A 17,592-nucleotide genomic window follows, 5' to 3' on the forward strand; every position below is an offset into this window, starting at 1 on the left:
ACACACACACACACACACTAGTGATCAACCTGCTATTGCTCTGGTGTTCTTTTTAACAGTAGTTTCTACCAATGTATTGTAGTTCTGCCATGGCTATTAAGTCTTGTTTCCCAAGATTGTAAGAGAGCGAATTCTGGTTGTGATCTACCCACTATAACCAGATAATATTCTTGGGCATTATTGGTGCTTGAGACATCTTCTTCTTCCTTTTTACCAGCATCTCCACACCCGTCTTCGGCTTCTTTCTTAAACTTGGATGGGTCTAAGCACCCACTTAGTCGCGAAGCCAGTTTAGAGTCATATAGAAAGAAAGGGACAAGCTAGTTTTTCCACTGGCCTGAAGGCAGTCCTTAATACATTTTAAATCTAAGCATTGAGACAACATTTTAATAGAGTTTTAACAGCATTACACAATTTCCTTCTTCTGACATGCCTGTCCTGGATCAGAATTTCAGGTGGTATAAATCTCCCTATCTCAGCTAAGTTCTCTGGAATTTTGCCAGTATATACTCACTGTAGAAGGAAACCAGAATGGTGGTTTAGAAGAAAGGGTCATGATGAATGGAGGCCACTGTTGCTTTTCCTTTTGTTGCTCACTTCACAGCAACAGTATAGAGGGGGCATGGGAAAGCCTCTTTGGGGCACTATGTGCAGTACGTACCCAGCAATGCCATGACGTTGGCATCTATACCTCCCCCTTTGCTTTCCTCTCTGCAAAAGCTTTTTTTAAAAGTAGCTTGTGGAAAATGGACACAAGGCTTGGACAGTCTCAGGTCACTGGTCTTTCAGTTCCTCCAAACTAAGTTCAAAGGGAAAAAGTAGTTTTACTCAATTGGCATTAGCAAGAGGAAGAGGAGGGGGCAGAATCTTGCCCTTCCAAGTGGCATCAGGCAAAAGCAAACTGCTGCAGCCCTTCCTAGCTTGTGTGTTCCTCATTAATAACCTCTGCTATCTTGACCACGTTGTGATATTGCTTGGCCTTATGTGTTCTAGTTTTCTTCAGAAATCTTGGAGGGTATGAAGTAAGTTTCCATGCTCTGGGAGCAAACTACAGTAACTATTTCCATGTGGGGTGGTCTGATTCATTAGGCCTGAGAATCCAAGAACTGAAGATACGAAGAGAAAGAAGCCTCTGCCTCTCTTTGTGCACTAGGTATCTTATACTATGGATGATATTGCAGTATAAACTCACACTTTGGCTGCAAATAATTGTATTCTCCAGTGTGTTGTAGTGGTTTAAGCATCGGATTACAACTCTGGAGATCAGAGTTCGATTCCCTGCTCGAGCATAAAAACCCATTGGGTGACCTAGGGCAAGTCACACTCTCTCAGCCGCAGAGGATGGCAGTGGTAAACACCCTCTGAAAAAACTTGACATGAAACCCTAGGGCTGTCACAAGTCAAAAATGACTTGAAGACACACCACAAGAAGTCCCACTGGACATGATTTTTGATTAGACTTGTTTAGGACTGCATTGATTTTCTCTTTTTAACGTATTGTGATCAAGATCTGGGCAAAATAGTACTGGAATGTAAATTTCCTTGTTCTTACATTTCTTTCAACTTCTCTTTTAATGTGGAAGGATGCAGCGATTGGTAAAAGACCTCCTGAAACAACTCCAGGTTCAAGACAGTAACAAGGTTTCTGCTCTGGATAGGATTTTGGGAGAGATTTCACGTATCTTGGAAAAAGAGGTACTGTCGTTTTTGTTTTTAAATCCACTGTTAATATGTAAATATTGCAATCAATTATATTGATATCAAATGATGTCTCCATCTGTCATAGTTAATATTTTGACGCATATTTTTATGACTAAGCAGGTGATTTATAAATCAGAGGAGTTTAGGGTATTAGATAACAATATAGAATATAGTAATATAATATGTCATATTCTTCTGACTCTGACAAGATATCATATTCCTATATATTTTCCTGTATATTTTTGACTCAGAAAAAAGTCACAGTGGCCTGTTACAGACAGCCAAAATAAAGCTGCTTTGAGTCACAGTGGAGGTATGGTGTTTCAATGATGCATGCGTCCTAAGAGTCCAGAAGTCGCACCAAAGCCACACTCCAGCCCTAAGGACTGGAGCGTGGTTTTGGTGTGGCTTCTGGACTCTTAAGGACGCATGCATCATTGAAACACCATACCTCCACTGTGACTCGAAGCAGCTTTATTTTGGCTGTCTGTAACAGGCCAGTATGTCTTATGGGATTCCTCATGGGAAATAGTACTCAGAATTACATCTTTTATATAGAGAGGAGAGTGGGGAGAGATATTTTATAATATATGTTATTACTGTGGTTATATTATTACTGTTATTTATCCCTAGCGAATGGAAAGATGAACGATCAATATATAAAACAGAATTAAAATCAGTATATATTGCCAATCTGGGCTGGAATGTCAGTTCACATTATTTTTATTTGTTTTAAAATTGTATTTTTAAAATGTTTGATTAAAAAAGTACAACAAATAAGGCAATTATTCACTAGATAGATATCATAAAATGTCGATTACAAGTCCAATACTGGTTCAGAGAGAGTAGTGCATCAAGAAATACATCATTATTAAAATGAGTGTTCCAAAATATTTCAAAGAATAATTTATTTCCCAACAAATCAAGCACCATACATTCTCTACACATAGAGAATAAATATGTTTCACCATTACAACCACAGCCAAGATCCTATAAGACCAACTGTTTTGAACCATATTTTATATCTATTAATAAATTGCCATTTCAGAGTCCATTTCCCCCCCACATACAATTTGAATAGTTCAAAAGGACTCAAAATAGTATCTTAATGGGTTTTGATATCCAGGAAATTGTTCAGCATAGAATTGAAATGCCAGCATTTATTTTTAGTTAATATTTGAAAAGCCTCTATTTTGCTTTTCCAGCTGTGGTGCCTGTGCTTAGCTTTTTACCAAATGAGACAGTTTCTTCTTTCCTTCCACTCTGGCAAATATTTTTTCTAATATTTCAGTAAAACAATTTGTGGAGAAGCAGTTCAGTTTTTAAAATAGATCTCCTTCCCCAAGATTTTCTTATGAAGTAATTAAAATGCTTTGCAAATCTGGATAAACCATGCCACAAAATTAAATTACACATTATTTCCAGAGATGGCCATCTGCAAATTGTGTCTACTTCAGCATCCCTCTCTTTTAAGAAAATAATATATTTTAAAATTATATGGGGTTGGATTACTCCTGAGGAGTTGCGTTCTCTTTGTATTATTTCTTTTCAGGAAGCTGTATTCCTTATCCTCCCAACTTACAGAATGATGGAATATAGAGAATAAACCTTATCCATCAATCTTAGTTTTGGGAAAGCTGGTAGGGACTGTGTGGACGAAGGCATTTCCTAACCTCTTTCTTCTCTATCCAGTTCTAATTTCTTGTTCCCAAGGTGTGCGTTTCTATCCTTACATCCAAGGTTTAAAAAATGCTTAACACTTTAAACACAAAGAATTTCAAACCACCACATTTTGATTCGCTCTCTTATTCCTCTGTTTATTGGTTAAAGATGAATTTAACATTTGGGGTTTTAAATCACGACAAGTAACATAAGCTTTGTGTGGCTTATCAGCAGCTTCTCAGACATGTGTATGCCATTACAACAAGTAAACAGAATTTAAACAGATAAACTTGACATGGACTTCTGCACCCCACCTCCCAGCCCAATTAGGGATCCTGTTTTTCAAGAGAACGGCTGTGCTGCTGCTTGAAGCTGGCAGCATGTCATACAGGCCTTCCTAAGTAAGTTCATATCTGCCAAAGTTTATAAGCTGGTGGAAGCTAGAAGGCAAAATATTCCCTGACCCATGCCGCCAAGTGTAATGCGGTACAATATCAGATTCTGGCAAACTTTGCTTCGGTTCAGGTTCATCGAAATCCAAATACCACAAGCAATGGAAGAAAAATAAATAAGGGTTGTAGAAATATCTGCCTGGAAACAGAAGGTCGGTGCTATGTGACATCCGCTCTCCTGCGGAGCAAGACAATGGGACCATTCTCCTAGGAGACCACAATGTGAAGGCATCCGGTATGGGAGATGAGCATGAAAGAAGATGGATGTGGCCTACATCTATGGTTGCTTATGGTGTAGCAACCTCCACGTTTGACTACAGTAGGGTTGGGTGACATGGATGGGTCTAGGGGCCAATTTTTACTCCCTCCATTTCTCCAAGACCCAATCCAGAACATGGTCTTGCCAAAAATATAAGTGGGGTGGTGCTGTTTTTAAAACTTCCTTGGATGCAGAGCTTTCCCCATCCTCATCCACTCAGTTTTACAGGTCCTTCTTCAAGGCCTCTGTAATTTACACATACTGGGGTTCTTGCATTTACACTGAGCCTTTGAGAGCGATCTACAACCAAGCAAGGGTCTTATGAAAAAAGTCCTTCCACCCTGCCCCCATCACTCAAGTTTCCAACAATTCTTTCAAATTTACCTTTTTCCTCCACTCTGCTGATAGCAATGTTTGGGAATTTGGGAATGTCTTCAGTTCTTCTTTCTAGAAATCTTGCTGAGCAATTTCTCTTCCTCTTAGTCCCTTCTTTGTCAGATTTTAAATAGCTTCCTCTCCTGTTGTAGTTTACTTGCATGTCTTCTTTAGGACAATTGATTGTATCAGAGGTGCATTCTTTTAGTCAAAGCATTCATGGTCTCCAAGCCTTTGTGTAAAAAATATGTGCAGTGCAGTTCATTCTTCCAAACGATAGACAGTCCAAATGCCTTTAGTGTCTGGGAGGAAACCTTTTCTAAGCACCGTAGAGCCTTCGTAATGATGAAACTTGCCTTTTGCAATTACCTTTAAAACTTTGAAGACGTTATGGCCTGTCTACTTGAGAAATCACTTTCTCCTGTGTCAGCCTGTCTGAACTTTGCAATCATTTTTGGAAACATCCCCGCCTACTTTCCAGGCCCCACTGCTTTGTAACTAGGGAAGGGAGAAAGAGACTGGTGCTCTGTTTATCAAAAACTCATTTTCGAGGAGATTTGCTGAGCCTTATCACACCAGAAAGGAAGCAGAAGTGGAAGCAGACTAGTGGCTTTCTCCATGTCTTATTGCATGATGTCATCGTGCTTCGGTTCTCTTCCTGCAGGAGATGGTTGTACAAGCATGCCTTTTGTCAAATTGATTTTCCCATCTAAAAAAAAAAGATGTGGTTTTAAAACAATTCCCACGGGAAGAGAACTGAAGTGCTTCAGCATCATACAGTAAGTTACGGAGAAAGCTGCTACTCTCCAACTTCATTTCTTTCTTTTTTTTCTTGTGTGATAAGGCTCACTGTCATTTTGATCTGTATCTGAATTGTCATGAGAAATTTGCAAATAAGCTTGGTCCACATTGCTTTAGCCAAGGGAAGGCAAACTGTGACCCTCTAGATGTTTTTGCTTTCCAGCTCTCCATTGGATATAGCCAGAATGGCTGTTGGTCCAGAATAACCAATAACATCTGAAGGGGTGTGTGAATTGTCCTATATTGTCCTTCCTCCTTTCCTTTGTTTCCTCTCCTCTTCCTTTGGCATTCATTTCCTTTGGGCTTTTGGGTGGTACTCCCTCTTTTATGTTCTTATTCATTCATTCCCTCCTTTTTCTTTGACATCACAGACTTGATCAAACCACACTTTGCCACAGTGTCTAAAATCATTCAAATTAGGGTTTGTGGAGACGATAGTTTGCCTCCAGTGAGAAATGGAAATCCAATCCAGTACATGGTTTCCATTTTTAGTCTGGAGACAAATAATTGTGCAAAATTGGGAGGAAGGATGTGGTCAGAGTACTCAGAAAGAGGAGCCAAAAGCCCATTTATCTTAGCCAAACCATGGCTTAAGTATTGTATCTGACCTTATTAGGCTCAGTCAGACTATTGTGCCACAAATATCCTAATAAATGTGGTTAATCAGATGGAAAGTGTTGCAGTTTTTTTTTGGGGGGGGGTTAGCACTGTGTTGTAATATTTTATATCTTGCCTCGAGTAGTAAGAAGACTGGGATAAAATCTTTCACATCTGCTGAACTTATAAACTGTAAAAAAGCTGCCATTTGCTATGGGTTTTTTGTTGTTCTTAATTCACTTCAGGCAGCTTATGACACTTCTGTAACTCACAGGTTTATTGCGACAAATCTTACCCCGTAATGGGACACAGTTTCATTGTAAATAATTTTAACTCTTACTCAGAAGACAAACTGTTCTTTAAGCCTCAGGGTGGAAAAAGGAAAAGCAAACATGTGTACAATACTACAAATATCTGTTCTTAATTGCTGCATTGAAACCAAGGTTGTGCATATCTTTTAACAGGAAAGCATACATTCTTGTTGGTAGCATTGATATCCATCAGCTAATAGAATAACGGGCATAATTCTTCTCAAGAGCTGTTATAAACATGAGCTTTAATATGTTTTTAAAACAAGCCCCAGGTTCCATGAAATGCATATTTCCCCCTTATCACAAGTGAATATCTGTCTTCCAGTGGTGGAGTTGTAAGAAGGACGGCTTGTGTGTCGGATTCTGTCTATAATCATACCACTGCTAATTGTCCCGTAATACAGTAACCTAAACAAAGGTTATTGAATTTTCTTCCCAAATTCACTCGGAGTCATTTTCCTACAGGGAATGTTTGTTCGCAAGGATAATACAAACAACCGTCTCAAGAACAGTGTGCTGGTATGAATAGTTTCTATAGAACTATATTTGTTTTTCTTTATTTTGAAAAAGTATGTCCGCTTGCTTTTACAAATAAACTCAAGAAATTGGCCAGAAATTACAAGACAATGTTGCAATTTACCTGAAATCAAGCAAATAAGTTTTAAAAAACCCAGAAGTAAACAGTGATAGTAGCAACATCCAGTAACACAGTCTTTTTTAGTTATTTTTCTATTTTTATTTTTATTTTTCTTTAAAAAAATATATCTCAGGGCAGCTGAAAGACTAAAAACAAGTAAAAAAAAATTACTGTCATGTGTCTTTAACTCAACTCTGACGTTTCCATAGGGTTTTCTTGGCAAGATTTAGTCTGGGGAGGTTTACCATTGCCTTCCTCTGTGGATGGGCAAGTGCAACTTGTGGTTGTCCAGTGGGTTTCTGTGGCTAAGAAGAGATTTGGACCCTAATACAATATGTCACAGACCTAACCCAAAAAAACAACAACCATTATGCCACACTTGTTCTGATAAAACAATAAAACTGTTAAAACCATTATAACAACCAATAAACATGGCTCTTCAAAACCGTGGGAAGCCAAAATGTATTTTCCCGGTGACTAAATGATAATAAGGAAAGCACCAGGTAGGTCTGTCTGGGGAGGGCATTCTCAAGGAATGTTAAAAGGGATGTCTCTGGACTCATTGCCACCCATATTTCATATAACAGAGGGGAGAACACCTGAAGAAAGGCCTCAGATAACAAACTCAGTGAAGGTACAGATTGATGTTGGTGATGGTGGTCCAAAAGTATTGAGATCCTAAATATTACAGGTTTTGTTTATATCTGTGAAGATGGTCTTGAAAAGCCACAGTGAACTGAACACTTTTTTTTATGATGAATAGCTACCAGCTATGAAAGAACGAGACAAGGTCCTGAAATGCAAAGACTTTAACACTAAAGTGACAGTAGTCCAAGCCATTGCATTCCCCATCACCATGTACAGGTGTGAAAGCTGGACAGCGAAGAAAGCGGATAAAAGGAATATCAGTGCATTTGAGATGTGGTGATGGAGAAGAGTGGTGAAAATGCAGTGGATGGGCAGGAAGACAAACAAATGGTCCTCGAACAGATCAAGCTGGAAATCTCCCTGGAAGCCAGGGTGATGAAATTGAGACTAGCCACATCATGAGAAGGCATGACTCACTAAAAAGACAGTTTTGCTTGGAGCGATAAAGGGCAGAAGAAAGAGAGGAAGACCAGACACTAGATGGTTAGACACCATCAAGGAGGTCATGGGCTTGAGCCTAAAGGACCTGAGCAAGGCAGTAAAGGACAGGGAGTCTTGGAGATGTCTCATCCCCAGGGTCACCATGAGTTAAAGACAACTCGAGGGTGGCTAACAACAACAACACTAGCTGTGAGTAAACATGTGGCTTGAAAGTTAGAGCTAGGCATTAGTGATTTTCTATTGGTACCCATGAAACTGCCAAGCTGTACATTAGGTAAGGTTTACCTATCTAGATCATCAGGTGCGTCAGGCTTGGGAAATGGGATAGACATTCAAAATACTCACAATTATTGGCAATGCTAATGATACTCCAGTGATGAATGGCTGACTCTCCCCATCATTCCTTACCAAAGAAATTGAGATAATACCTAACATTTTGTAGAAATGTTATTTTTCTTGCATTTACTGACATTGCCAAAATGGACCACTCTAATGTAACAAGAAAGGAAATAAACTGTCAGTACAGTAATATAAATTTAGCGCAAAAAAATTGCATTCTTCTTCCTTCCGCAATACATAATCGGCAAGCTAGCAGTTGTATGTCACCAAGTGCTTTCTTTAACTTTTTAGTAAAAAAATTCTTTACCTGTGTAATTGCTGGCCATATATATGCATAGATGTTATTTAAGAAGTCATGCTATTTTGTCAGTGCTTATAAAGATCAGAGAATGGCCAGTATCTACTGAAATTGTCTCTCAGGTTAACAAACTGAGCAAACCTTTTGTTCCTGCACGCATCCCCTTAGATCTCCTTCATGTGTACATGAGCAAATAAGCATTTTTAGTCTCCTGTTTTGTTCAAATCTGGAAACTATGGAATATAGCAGGAGTGGGATTGGGGTCAGGTGGAGGTTGCATGGGACCCTGGCAAGTTATATTAGGCCCATGCATTGCACTTTTCCTGCCCCAGTGTTATAGCTTCAGTATAACTGAACTATTTGCATTTCAACCAAGTGTTGAAGTTGGTCTAATAAATACCCTTGTTTGTTTTGAAGCCGGACCCAATTGTCTGAATGCTCCCTTTGTAGAACGTTTGCTGCCACGTTATGAATGATGCTATCTTTGACTTCACCTGTCTCTGTTTGCCGGGGACAATTTCTGTTTTCTGGTGCCAGGCTTTGATAAATCACTGTCCCTGTGTTTGTCCTTTTGAAGTTGCCATGTTGAAAGGTTCAATATGAGCTATTAGCATTTGTCATTCTTAACTATTCAGTTCCCTTCTTGTCATCTTCAATTTAAAAATCAGAGTGTGGAGTGTCTGCATGGGTTCAAGGGCATGGGCATGAACATTGAAGTGTTACACAATGCTTAGCTTGGTGATATATACACACACATGTGTTGCGTACTTACAAGACATAGTTTGGGCTGTTGATAACCTACTACAGGGCAGTTCCCCCTTAGTCCCAAGATTTTCCTAGTACATTTCTGTTCAAAAGAGCAAAGCCAATCATCCTTTTAAAATTATCAGAACACAGACAATTGCTGAATCTGAAGTCGAAGGCTTTCATGGTCGGCATCCATAGTTTTTTGTGGGGTTTTCGGGCTGTGAGGCCATATTCTAGAAGAGTTTATTCCTGATGTTTTGCCAGCAGCTGTGGCTGGCATCTTCAGAGAATGCCGGCATGGAAGAGAGTGGGGTATATATACTGTTGGTGACTATTGAATCAACAGATGCAGTATACTCAAAGTAAAACCTTCAGCAATAAAGTGGAATATCCTTAGTATGAGAATGTGGGGATTAAGATACACGTCTGTGTGTCTGTGAAAGGTACGCAAGGAATAAAATCTGTTAACTGGAATACTAATGTCAGTCCTCCTTGTTTATGATATGCAAATGGCAAACAGGTTGTCCTTCATCACAACCTACAGACGTTGCCATCTGCATACACTGACTTACAGTTTTTCCCATGCTGGCTGGGGATGATGTGAGTTGCAAACCAGCATATCTGTAGAACATCAGTTTGTGGGATACCTGTCATTGTCACTTGTGACTGGCGCTTCTACTTTGTGTGTGCTTTTGTATTATTGCTCTGAACAAATGTTGCCAAGAAAACCCCATGATAGGTTTGCCATAGGGTTGCCCTAAATCAGAAACGCCTTGAAGGCACATGCCAACAACAACATATAAGTATTTTTCTAATGAAATATCATGTTTGTCACCAAAATAAGAGCAGAAATAATAGATTCTGGCTGTGTAATAGTGTTTTCTTTCTTATAGCTTGTCCATTAAGAAAAGGGCAAAGGAAAGACAAATAACAGTGGCGTTCATAAGGACGGTATCTGTTTCCCCCACCCTTTCCCCCCTAAGCATTATTCTGCCACCAGTGAAGTCTCATTATTTCTGAGTGTCCTAATCAATAGGGTCATGAAAGATTGATTTCAGCAGCTGCCATGCTGTTTATGACACAGATCATATACAGTCATTTATAGAAGTGGGCAGTAATTCTCTTGTTAAGTTGCGAGTCAAGAAATCAGCGGACATATCTCGCTTGTCGGGGGCGGTGAAAAGGATCTTGATAGTGTCACTCATTGACTGAGAGGAGGAGACCGACACTGTTAATTGAATTTCCCCGGGGAGCGTCAAAGGGAAAAAAGACCCCCAATACCGTGGAGGAGGAAAGGCGGAGAAACTTAACACAAGCTGTCAGCGCAGGGGAACTGCTTACATTGATTTAACTTTGCTAATGGCCAGGCCTGGATGAGGAATCGCCCAAAGGGAGGACAGAGTTCACCGCAGTAGCTCCTTCTCACTTACTAAAAGTCTTTCAAACTTCCATGTCGCAACAAACGGTCCTTTAAAAAAGGGGAAATAATAAGGTTGGTGGTGAGAGTCTGTTCAAAAGTCATCAAACGTGTTTTCCCCTTCCCCTTTTTGTTTCACAAAGGACCTAGTGAAATAATCCTATTTGATTCTGAAAATTAATCTTTTTAAAGGAGCAAACAGATTGCTTCTCCATCCCCTCTTTTTGCCTGAGAGCGTGCTGGGTTTTCGAGGTTGCTCTTCCCCGCATTAATCTGTAACTTTAAAAAACCCTCAATTGAACGCATTTAAAATAAGGATCCTGAAAGTGTTTGATTTGTGGTTGAACGTGTACGTCTGTAAATGATGATGACCAAAAAAAGACTGACTTATTCTACTTCTCAGCCAAAGGAGGAGAAATGTGATGCTTTCTTAATTGCTCAAAGCACCTTCATCTGTCCCACTAAGTTAATTCCACCACCCTGATACCTATTTTGATAAGAACTAAGAATGACATTCCTTATATCCATCCATTCCCTTGGTGACAGCTAAAGTTGGGGATGTTTTTTAAAAAAAAATAAAATAAATCTAGCAACATTTGGGGATTTCATTTCATTGTCTGAGATATTTCTGCAGGCCACTGCTTTGCCTGTCATGATGTCAGATATTTACATTTCAGTCCAGTGTTTGTCATAACTTTCAAATACAGGGGGACTGTGGGCAGACGGTGTTTATCGCAGAGGAGAGACAGTCGGGAGCAGTCGGCCTCAACGGTACAGAGTCCAGATTGGTTATTTACATTAGAATCTGCACATTGTCAGGTCTATAGCAAGTGTCTCGCGGCCGCCATGATTGTCCCATCTGTAGGCTTTGCAGGGTGTGTGTGTGTGGGGTTGCTGCTACTGTTAAGGTTTGTTCTAACTGTTCAGTTCCAACAGTTGAAAGGCTAATTTCAGTTGAATTTTGCAATATTTGGGGCCGACGGGAACACTGGCATTGTATGTGGTTGCTTGGTTTCAATCTTGGCATTAGGCTACAACCTTGATAAAAATGTTCAAACTGTGTACCAAAGAAATTAAGCCTCACTTCCCGACCAGACTTTCCATATCACTTAAGGGCTAAAAGTCCAGTTTGCATGAAGGAAGAGAACTTTGGCAAACAAAAGTAATAAATAACGGTAGCGTTTTCTGTCACTGTGCAGCAGAGGTGTTTGCTGATGGACCAGATGAGAAGGGTTCTTGCACATTGCTACAGCGCACATGCGGTTTAAATTGTGGGAATTATGTGGCCCTCCAGGCTGCAATTCCCATTTCTTTACCATTGGCAATGCTGGCTAGGGATGCTGGGACTTGCAGTCCAACACCTGGAGGACTGCATGATTCCCACCCTTTTCACAGAAAGTCAAAAGTTCATATCTCGCCCCCTGCATTTTAAGCAAGGCCCTCCAGATGTCTGGGACTATAATCCCTTACCATGCTGGTGGTCCCAGATGTTCTGAATGACCACCACCCACACAATAAAGGACCCAAATAATTGACCCCACCGATGTGGACCTGTTCTGATACTCATAAACAGATTTTAGCTTTTAGCAGCATGGATTTTGCCATGGTTAGCCTTGTAAGTGGGCCTTAGACAACTTTTCCAAGACATTGAATGACTGCTGATACCCATTTCATAGCTGTTTATGGGCAGCTGAGACTGTTTCCTTTCAGGAAGCAGAGAAAATTTGAAGAGCAGAGAGATCTTGTAGCACCTGAGAGACTTAACTGAAATAAAGACGTTGACAGGATGAGCTTTCGTAGACTTTGGTCGTCTTCCTCAGATGCAGAAGTCTATGAAAGCTCATGCTGCCAACGTCTTTATTTAAGTTAGTCTCTAAGGTTTGACAAGATCTCTCTACATACTGATTCTACAGACTAACACGGCTATATCTTTGAAAATTTGAAGAGGTTTTTGTTTTCTTTTTTGTTTTGTTTGGCAAAAGCAACTTTAGTGCAATTTATTTCATTTGCTGCTTTTAAGATTTAAGAGTGCTTCGGTGGCGTATTCCTGCCTGGCAGGGAATTGGATTGGATGGACCTTGTGGACAGCATCCGTACTGCAGAAATAATTCAGTTTGACACCACTTTAACTGCTGTGGCTCAATGCTATGTAACTCTGGGAATCGTACTTTTGTGAGATATTTAGCCTTCTCAGTCAGAGAGCTGCATTGCCAGAAGAAACTGCAAACTCTGGGATTCCGTAACATGGAGCCATGGCAGTTAAAGTGATATCAAACTCGATTTATTTCTGCAGTGTGGATGCAGCTTTGGTCTCGTCTTCCAATGCTAAGATTCCTCATTTGTCCACTGGAGGGGGCAGCACTGGCAAAAATGCACTGCTGTCCTTGACTGTGCATGAATATTTTTTACTGTCTGAGAAAAAGCTGTGAGAGAGCTTGCATGATCTTGATGCACCATAAGGTACAAATGAAAAGTGCATTTGAAGGCCTTTTCTATTCAAAATTACTGGGAAGCCATTTCGAGTGACTTTGCTGGGATTTACTCCTAGTTAAGCTTGCATCTGACTGTGGCTGTGGAGCCAAGTCCTGTGTGTGCTTACTCAGAGTTCAGTTGGAGTATCAACACAGGTATGATCATGCCCTATTCTTAAATATGAAATACAGGCTTTCTCCTCTCTTACTACTGAAGCATGGAACATGGAACAGATTACTTCCCATAAGCAAGGCATAACTAGATTTTGACTGCAATATGATAAAGGATAACTGATAACAAAAGATAACTGATAACTGCTTTCATTTTGCAGTGTAACCTCTTCATTTATTTGTTTGTTAATGCAAAGCATTTATTGATCACCTCTCAACCCATCAGGGCTGCCCTGGCAATGTACAAACAATTAAAAATACTTCTAAAATTTTAAATAAATTAAAAATAGTGATTTTAACTCTGTTCTCAGTTAAATGCTGTTTTAAACTCAACTTTGGTTATTCTAATTTTCTACTTTTTATAACTCGCCTTAAGTCCCAGTGTGGGATAAAGGTAGGATATAAATAAAGAGATGGATGGATGGATGGATTTTAAGAGCCAAAAACCATGAGAAACAGAAGTGATGGACCCAGCCTGACCTTACTTAGGAGGAAATTCAACAGTAGCAGTACTACACAGTTGCACTACTGCTACAGATGTTCTGGATGTGGAGTTGTAGAAATATAAAAGGTGCAAAAATATCTGGTTATTTTATCCATGGAGCTGTTGTGAGCTGAAACTTTTGATGGGGAGCCTCATACAGAAGACTTGGCAGTAGTCGGCACAGAGGTACATTTGAAAAAATAAATAGGAACATCAACAGGAGACACAAACCTGTGCCATTCCCAAAGGCATCCCCTGCTCTTCTGACATGCCTCCACAATTGTAATTCACCTTTGTTTTCCCCTGGCAAATTTTGTAAGAGGGCAGGGAATGAATCACCAGTTCTACCCAAATAGAAGTAAGATTGTGAAGAATGTTTTATAACAGAGATCTTACTTTGTAAAATGAAGCATCCCTGAATATATACCACCTTTGTCGTTTATTTTAAGCGGAGAATTTAACTTCTCCCTTGGCACTAAAGCTGTGTAATTAGTTTTGTGGGTAAGTGATGATGGGGGTGGTTCTGGTTTTATTTAGAACATGGCTAGTCTAGGATCGCTGCCAAGAATAATCCTAGTGCCTTCAAGTCATAGGAATATAAGAGCCAGGAAAGGGGCTGTGTTTGAAAACGGGGGGGGGGGGGGGGTGGAACCTGAAAAACTGCAAACGTCTTCAAAGGTGTCATTTGTGTTCCTTGCTTGTGGATGTTAGCCGGCTTGCTCCATTTCCTATCTAGTTGGCTTGTTCAGGTCATTCTTTCTCCAGTTCAGATTGCTCTCCTGTGTACATTTACTTGGAACGAAGCCCTATTGAATTCCATAGGACTTGCTTTTGGGTACACATACATAGATTTGTGCTGGAATTCAAAGATATAGAATCAGTCTGTAGAGAAATCTTGTAGCACCTTTGAGACTAACTGAGAGAAACAAGTTGGCAGCAGGCGCTTTCCTAGACTAAAGTCTACTACCTCCAGATGCACCAGAGTCTTAAATCCATGTTCAAATGCATCTGAGGAAGTAGACATAAGTCTATGAAAGCTCATGCTGCCAATTTATTTCTTTCAGCTAGTCTGAAAGGTGATCTCTCTACACAGGTTTATGCTGTTGGATTATACCATTAAATGAGGTGAGGAGCTCTTTCAAACTGCACAGTTATAGCACTATTCATCCACTTTAATTGCCATGCCTGCAACCTTTGGAATTTGGGGGTTTGCAGTTTAAGGAGAGGTACTTAGAACTCTCAGCCAGAAACCTCTAGTCTTTCCCCAGAACTACAAACTCCAGGATGCAGCCACGACAATTAAAATGGAATCATAACGCTATAATTGTGTAGTGTGAAAGGACCTCAGATCATCATTCAGTGCTGTGTGGAAGGGATATCAAAAGTGATTAGATTCCAGGTTGGAAAACAGGAGTCAATTCACACTACAAAGGGGTTGTTCTCACTAGGTGAAACCCCGCGTTCTGAATCGAATCCAAGGAGTGGCGTTCCTATTAGGATCCGATTTAAACCTAGAACGGTTGTAGAGCAACCCGCAATCGTCTCCACTACAAATCGAATTGTAGAGCGGAATAAAATTTTGATTCGAGTTTTCCTCATTTAATGCGTGTTAAAAAAAACACTAGGGTCTGACCTACGTTTTTCCATTGATTCGATTTAGGAACCGGAGCATTTAAATAGGAACGACAGCCTTTGAAATTGCGTTAGATGAATGGGAGGAGCGGAGTGCGATGGGGCTGTCCTTGGGGGAGTTGCCCTTTCTGTCCCCATCCGTCTGGCTGTCGCCATTTTTGCTTCCCTCACCCCTTTGTCCGCTGTGGTCTTTCAATAAGAGATAAGGATTATTTTTATTTTAATGGTTTACAGGCGCTTAATCTCTTCAGCGCTTTAAGCGCCTGAAGTCCCGGCTGCTCAAGCGCCTGCATCTGCCAAAGGAGTACAAGACTTCCCCCGGTGGATTGCAACCTCCCCTCTGTGTGGGGAGAGCCCATTTCTAACGGAGGAGAGGCAGGAAGGGAAGGCTCCTCTCAAAGAGGCATTCCCTGGCCGCTTGGGCACTGATCTCGCCCAGGCAGGGAAGGGAAGGCTCCTCGCGAGGAGGCATCTGATCTCGCCCAGGCAAGGAAGGGCTCTGATCAATGGGGGGGGGGGGGGATAGAGCCTTTCTCCCTCCATTTCTCAAATGGAATCTGCCTTCTCCTCCAACCCTGGAAAGAGAATCTTTGGGAAGAGTGCTCCCTCCCTGCTTTTCCAGCAGCCTCCTTCATTGATCTCTGTGCTCTCTGAAGGGATTCTCCCTGGCTGTCTTGGGAGACAGGATGCTGCCCTCCAAAACCTATCCCATAGTTCCTCTGGAAAGAGCTTTGCTTTTTGCCAGAAGCCTCCTTCATTGATCTCTGTGCTCTCTGAAGGGATTCTCCCTGGCTGTCTTGGGAGACAGGATGCTGCCCTCCAAAACCTATCCCATAGTTCCTCTGGAAAGAGCTTCGCTTTTTGCCAGAAGCCTCCTTCATTGATCTCTGTGCTCTCTGAAGGGATTCTCCCTGGCTGTCAATGAAATGGAAACGATGCCAAAAGATAAATCGCTTCCAAATATTCCGGATTAACGTTACGTCATTCTGACGTACTATTGATTGACAGCTCCAAATAAGGTATGGAGGAGAAGAATCGCTTTATTTAAACACCGATTTCATGCCAAGTAGGAACGCTTGCAGGTAAAAACTTCGATTTAAATAACCAGATGGGAACGATGAACAAAGCGATTCGGATAGCGGGATAAGAACAGTGTTATTTTGAATCGATTTTATTAAAAACGTATTTTAAATCGTTTCAAATCTTAAGTGGGAACAACCCCAAATTATACTACTGCTATTGAAAGTTTAGCTGCCATGGTTCCATCCTGTGTAATCCTGGGACTGGCAGGTTAGAGAGGGGTATTCTCAAAAAGAGAGTCTAGTTGCTCACCAAACTACAAAGTGTAGGATTCCAGAAGATGGAAAGTGGAATCACAGGGCTATAACTGCGTAGTGTAAACACACCTCAGGTTTCCCAACTGTTGGGAAACCCCATGAGGAATAATACGGAGGCAACATTTTTGCACACTTTTTCTCTCAGTGCTCAAATGTCCCAAAGCGATCCAGCAGAATTATTGTGGAAAGAGAAACGTGTGGGTGTTTTGGGGTTTGCTGGGGGTTTTCTGTGCAGAAAATGAGTTTCCTATGCAGAAAACACCGTTACCTGCTCAGAAAACATTTTTGTGTGTGCAAAATATCCCCACATGTTTTTCTATGCACATTTCTTCCTATGCAACACTGGGATATTTAAAGACCAGGTGAATATATTGGAGAAATATTCAATTTCTCCCACAGCGAGGAGAAAATGACAGTAATTATTTGTCCTTCCATGCACGACACTTTGCAGAAATGGAAACTCAATAATAGGTATAAACCATACTTTCTTACTTCTTACATACTTCTTATAGCACTCCTTTATAAATTCTACAGGCTATTGGCCTTTCCTGCAACCTTTCTGTAGATCTACAGAAGTTGGTTTGGAGCCAAGCTGCTAGCTAACAGTTTGATTGTGTTTTTGCCGTGAATCTATTAAATCTGGCTCACTTTATACTGAAGATTAATCATGAAGAAAATCAATGTTAGCATTGTTGAATGTTTTGATTTTATGGGCCGGGAAGCATTTGATTTCAGCAACTGGGTTGATACAATTAAACCTCTGGGTTGTTGGGGGGGAGGTTTATTGTTATTTTGGGGGAGCTGTTTTAATT

At 40.6% G+C, this 17,592-nt stretch overlaps 1 protein-coding gene across 6 annotated transcripts in view; it reads left to right on the plus strand.

The window, feature by feature from the left end:
- SCAPER (S-phase cyclin A associated protein in the ER) overlaps window positions 1-17,592 on the plus strand; it is a 134,443-nt gene that overhangs the window by 61,994 nt on the left and 54,857 nt on the right. For all 6 annotated transcript variants that reach the window (XM_089538500.1, XM_089538502.1, XM_089538504.1 and 3 more), the window contains one exon: window positions 1,584-1,695. In XM_089538500.1, coding sequence (XP_089394626.1) covers window positions 1,584-1,695 — 112 coding nt within the window. The remainder of the gene's footprint in view (window positions 1-1,583; window positions 1,696-17,592) is intronic.

This window comes from Sceloporus occidentalis, unplaced genomic scaffold (assembly GCF_023333645.1).
Source record: "Sceloporus occidentalis isolate IW3139 unplaced genomic scaffold, rSceOcc1.0.p SCAF_9, whole genome shotgun sequence".
In the NCBI taxonomy this organism is placed as follows: Eukaryota; Metazoa; Chordata; class Lepidosauria; order Squamata; family Phrynosomatidae; genus Sceloporus; species Sceloporus occidentalis.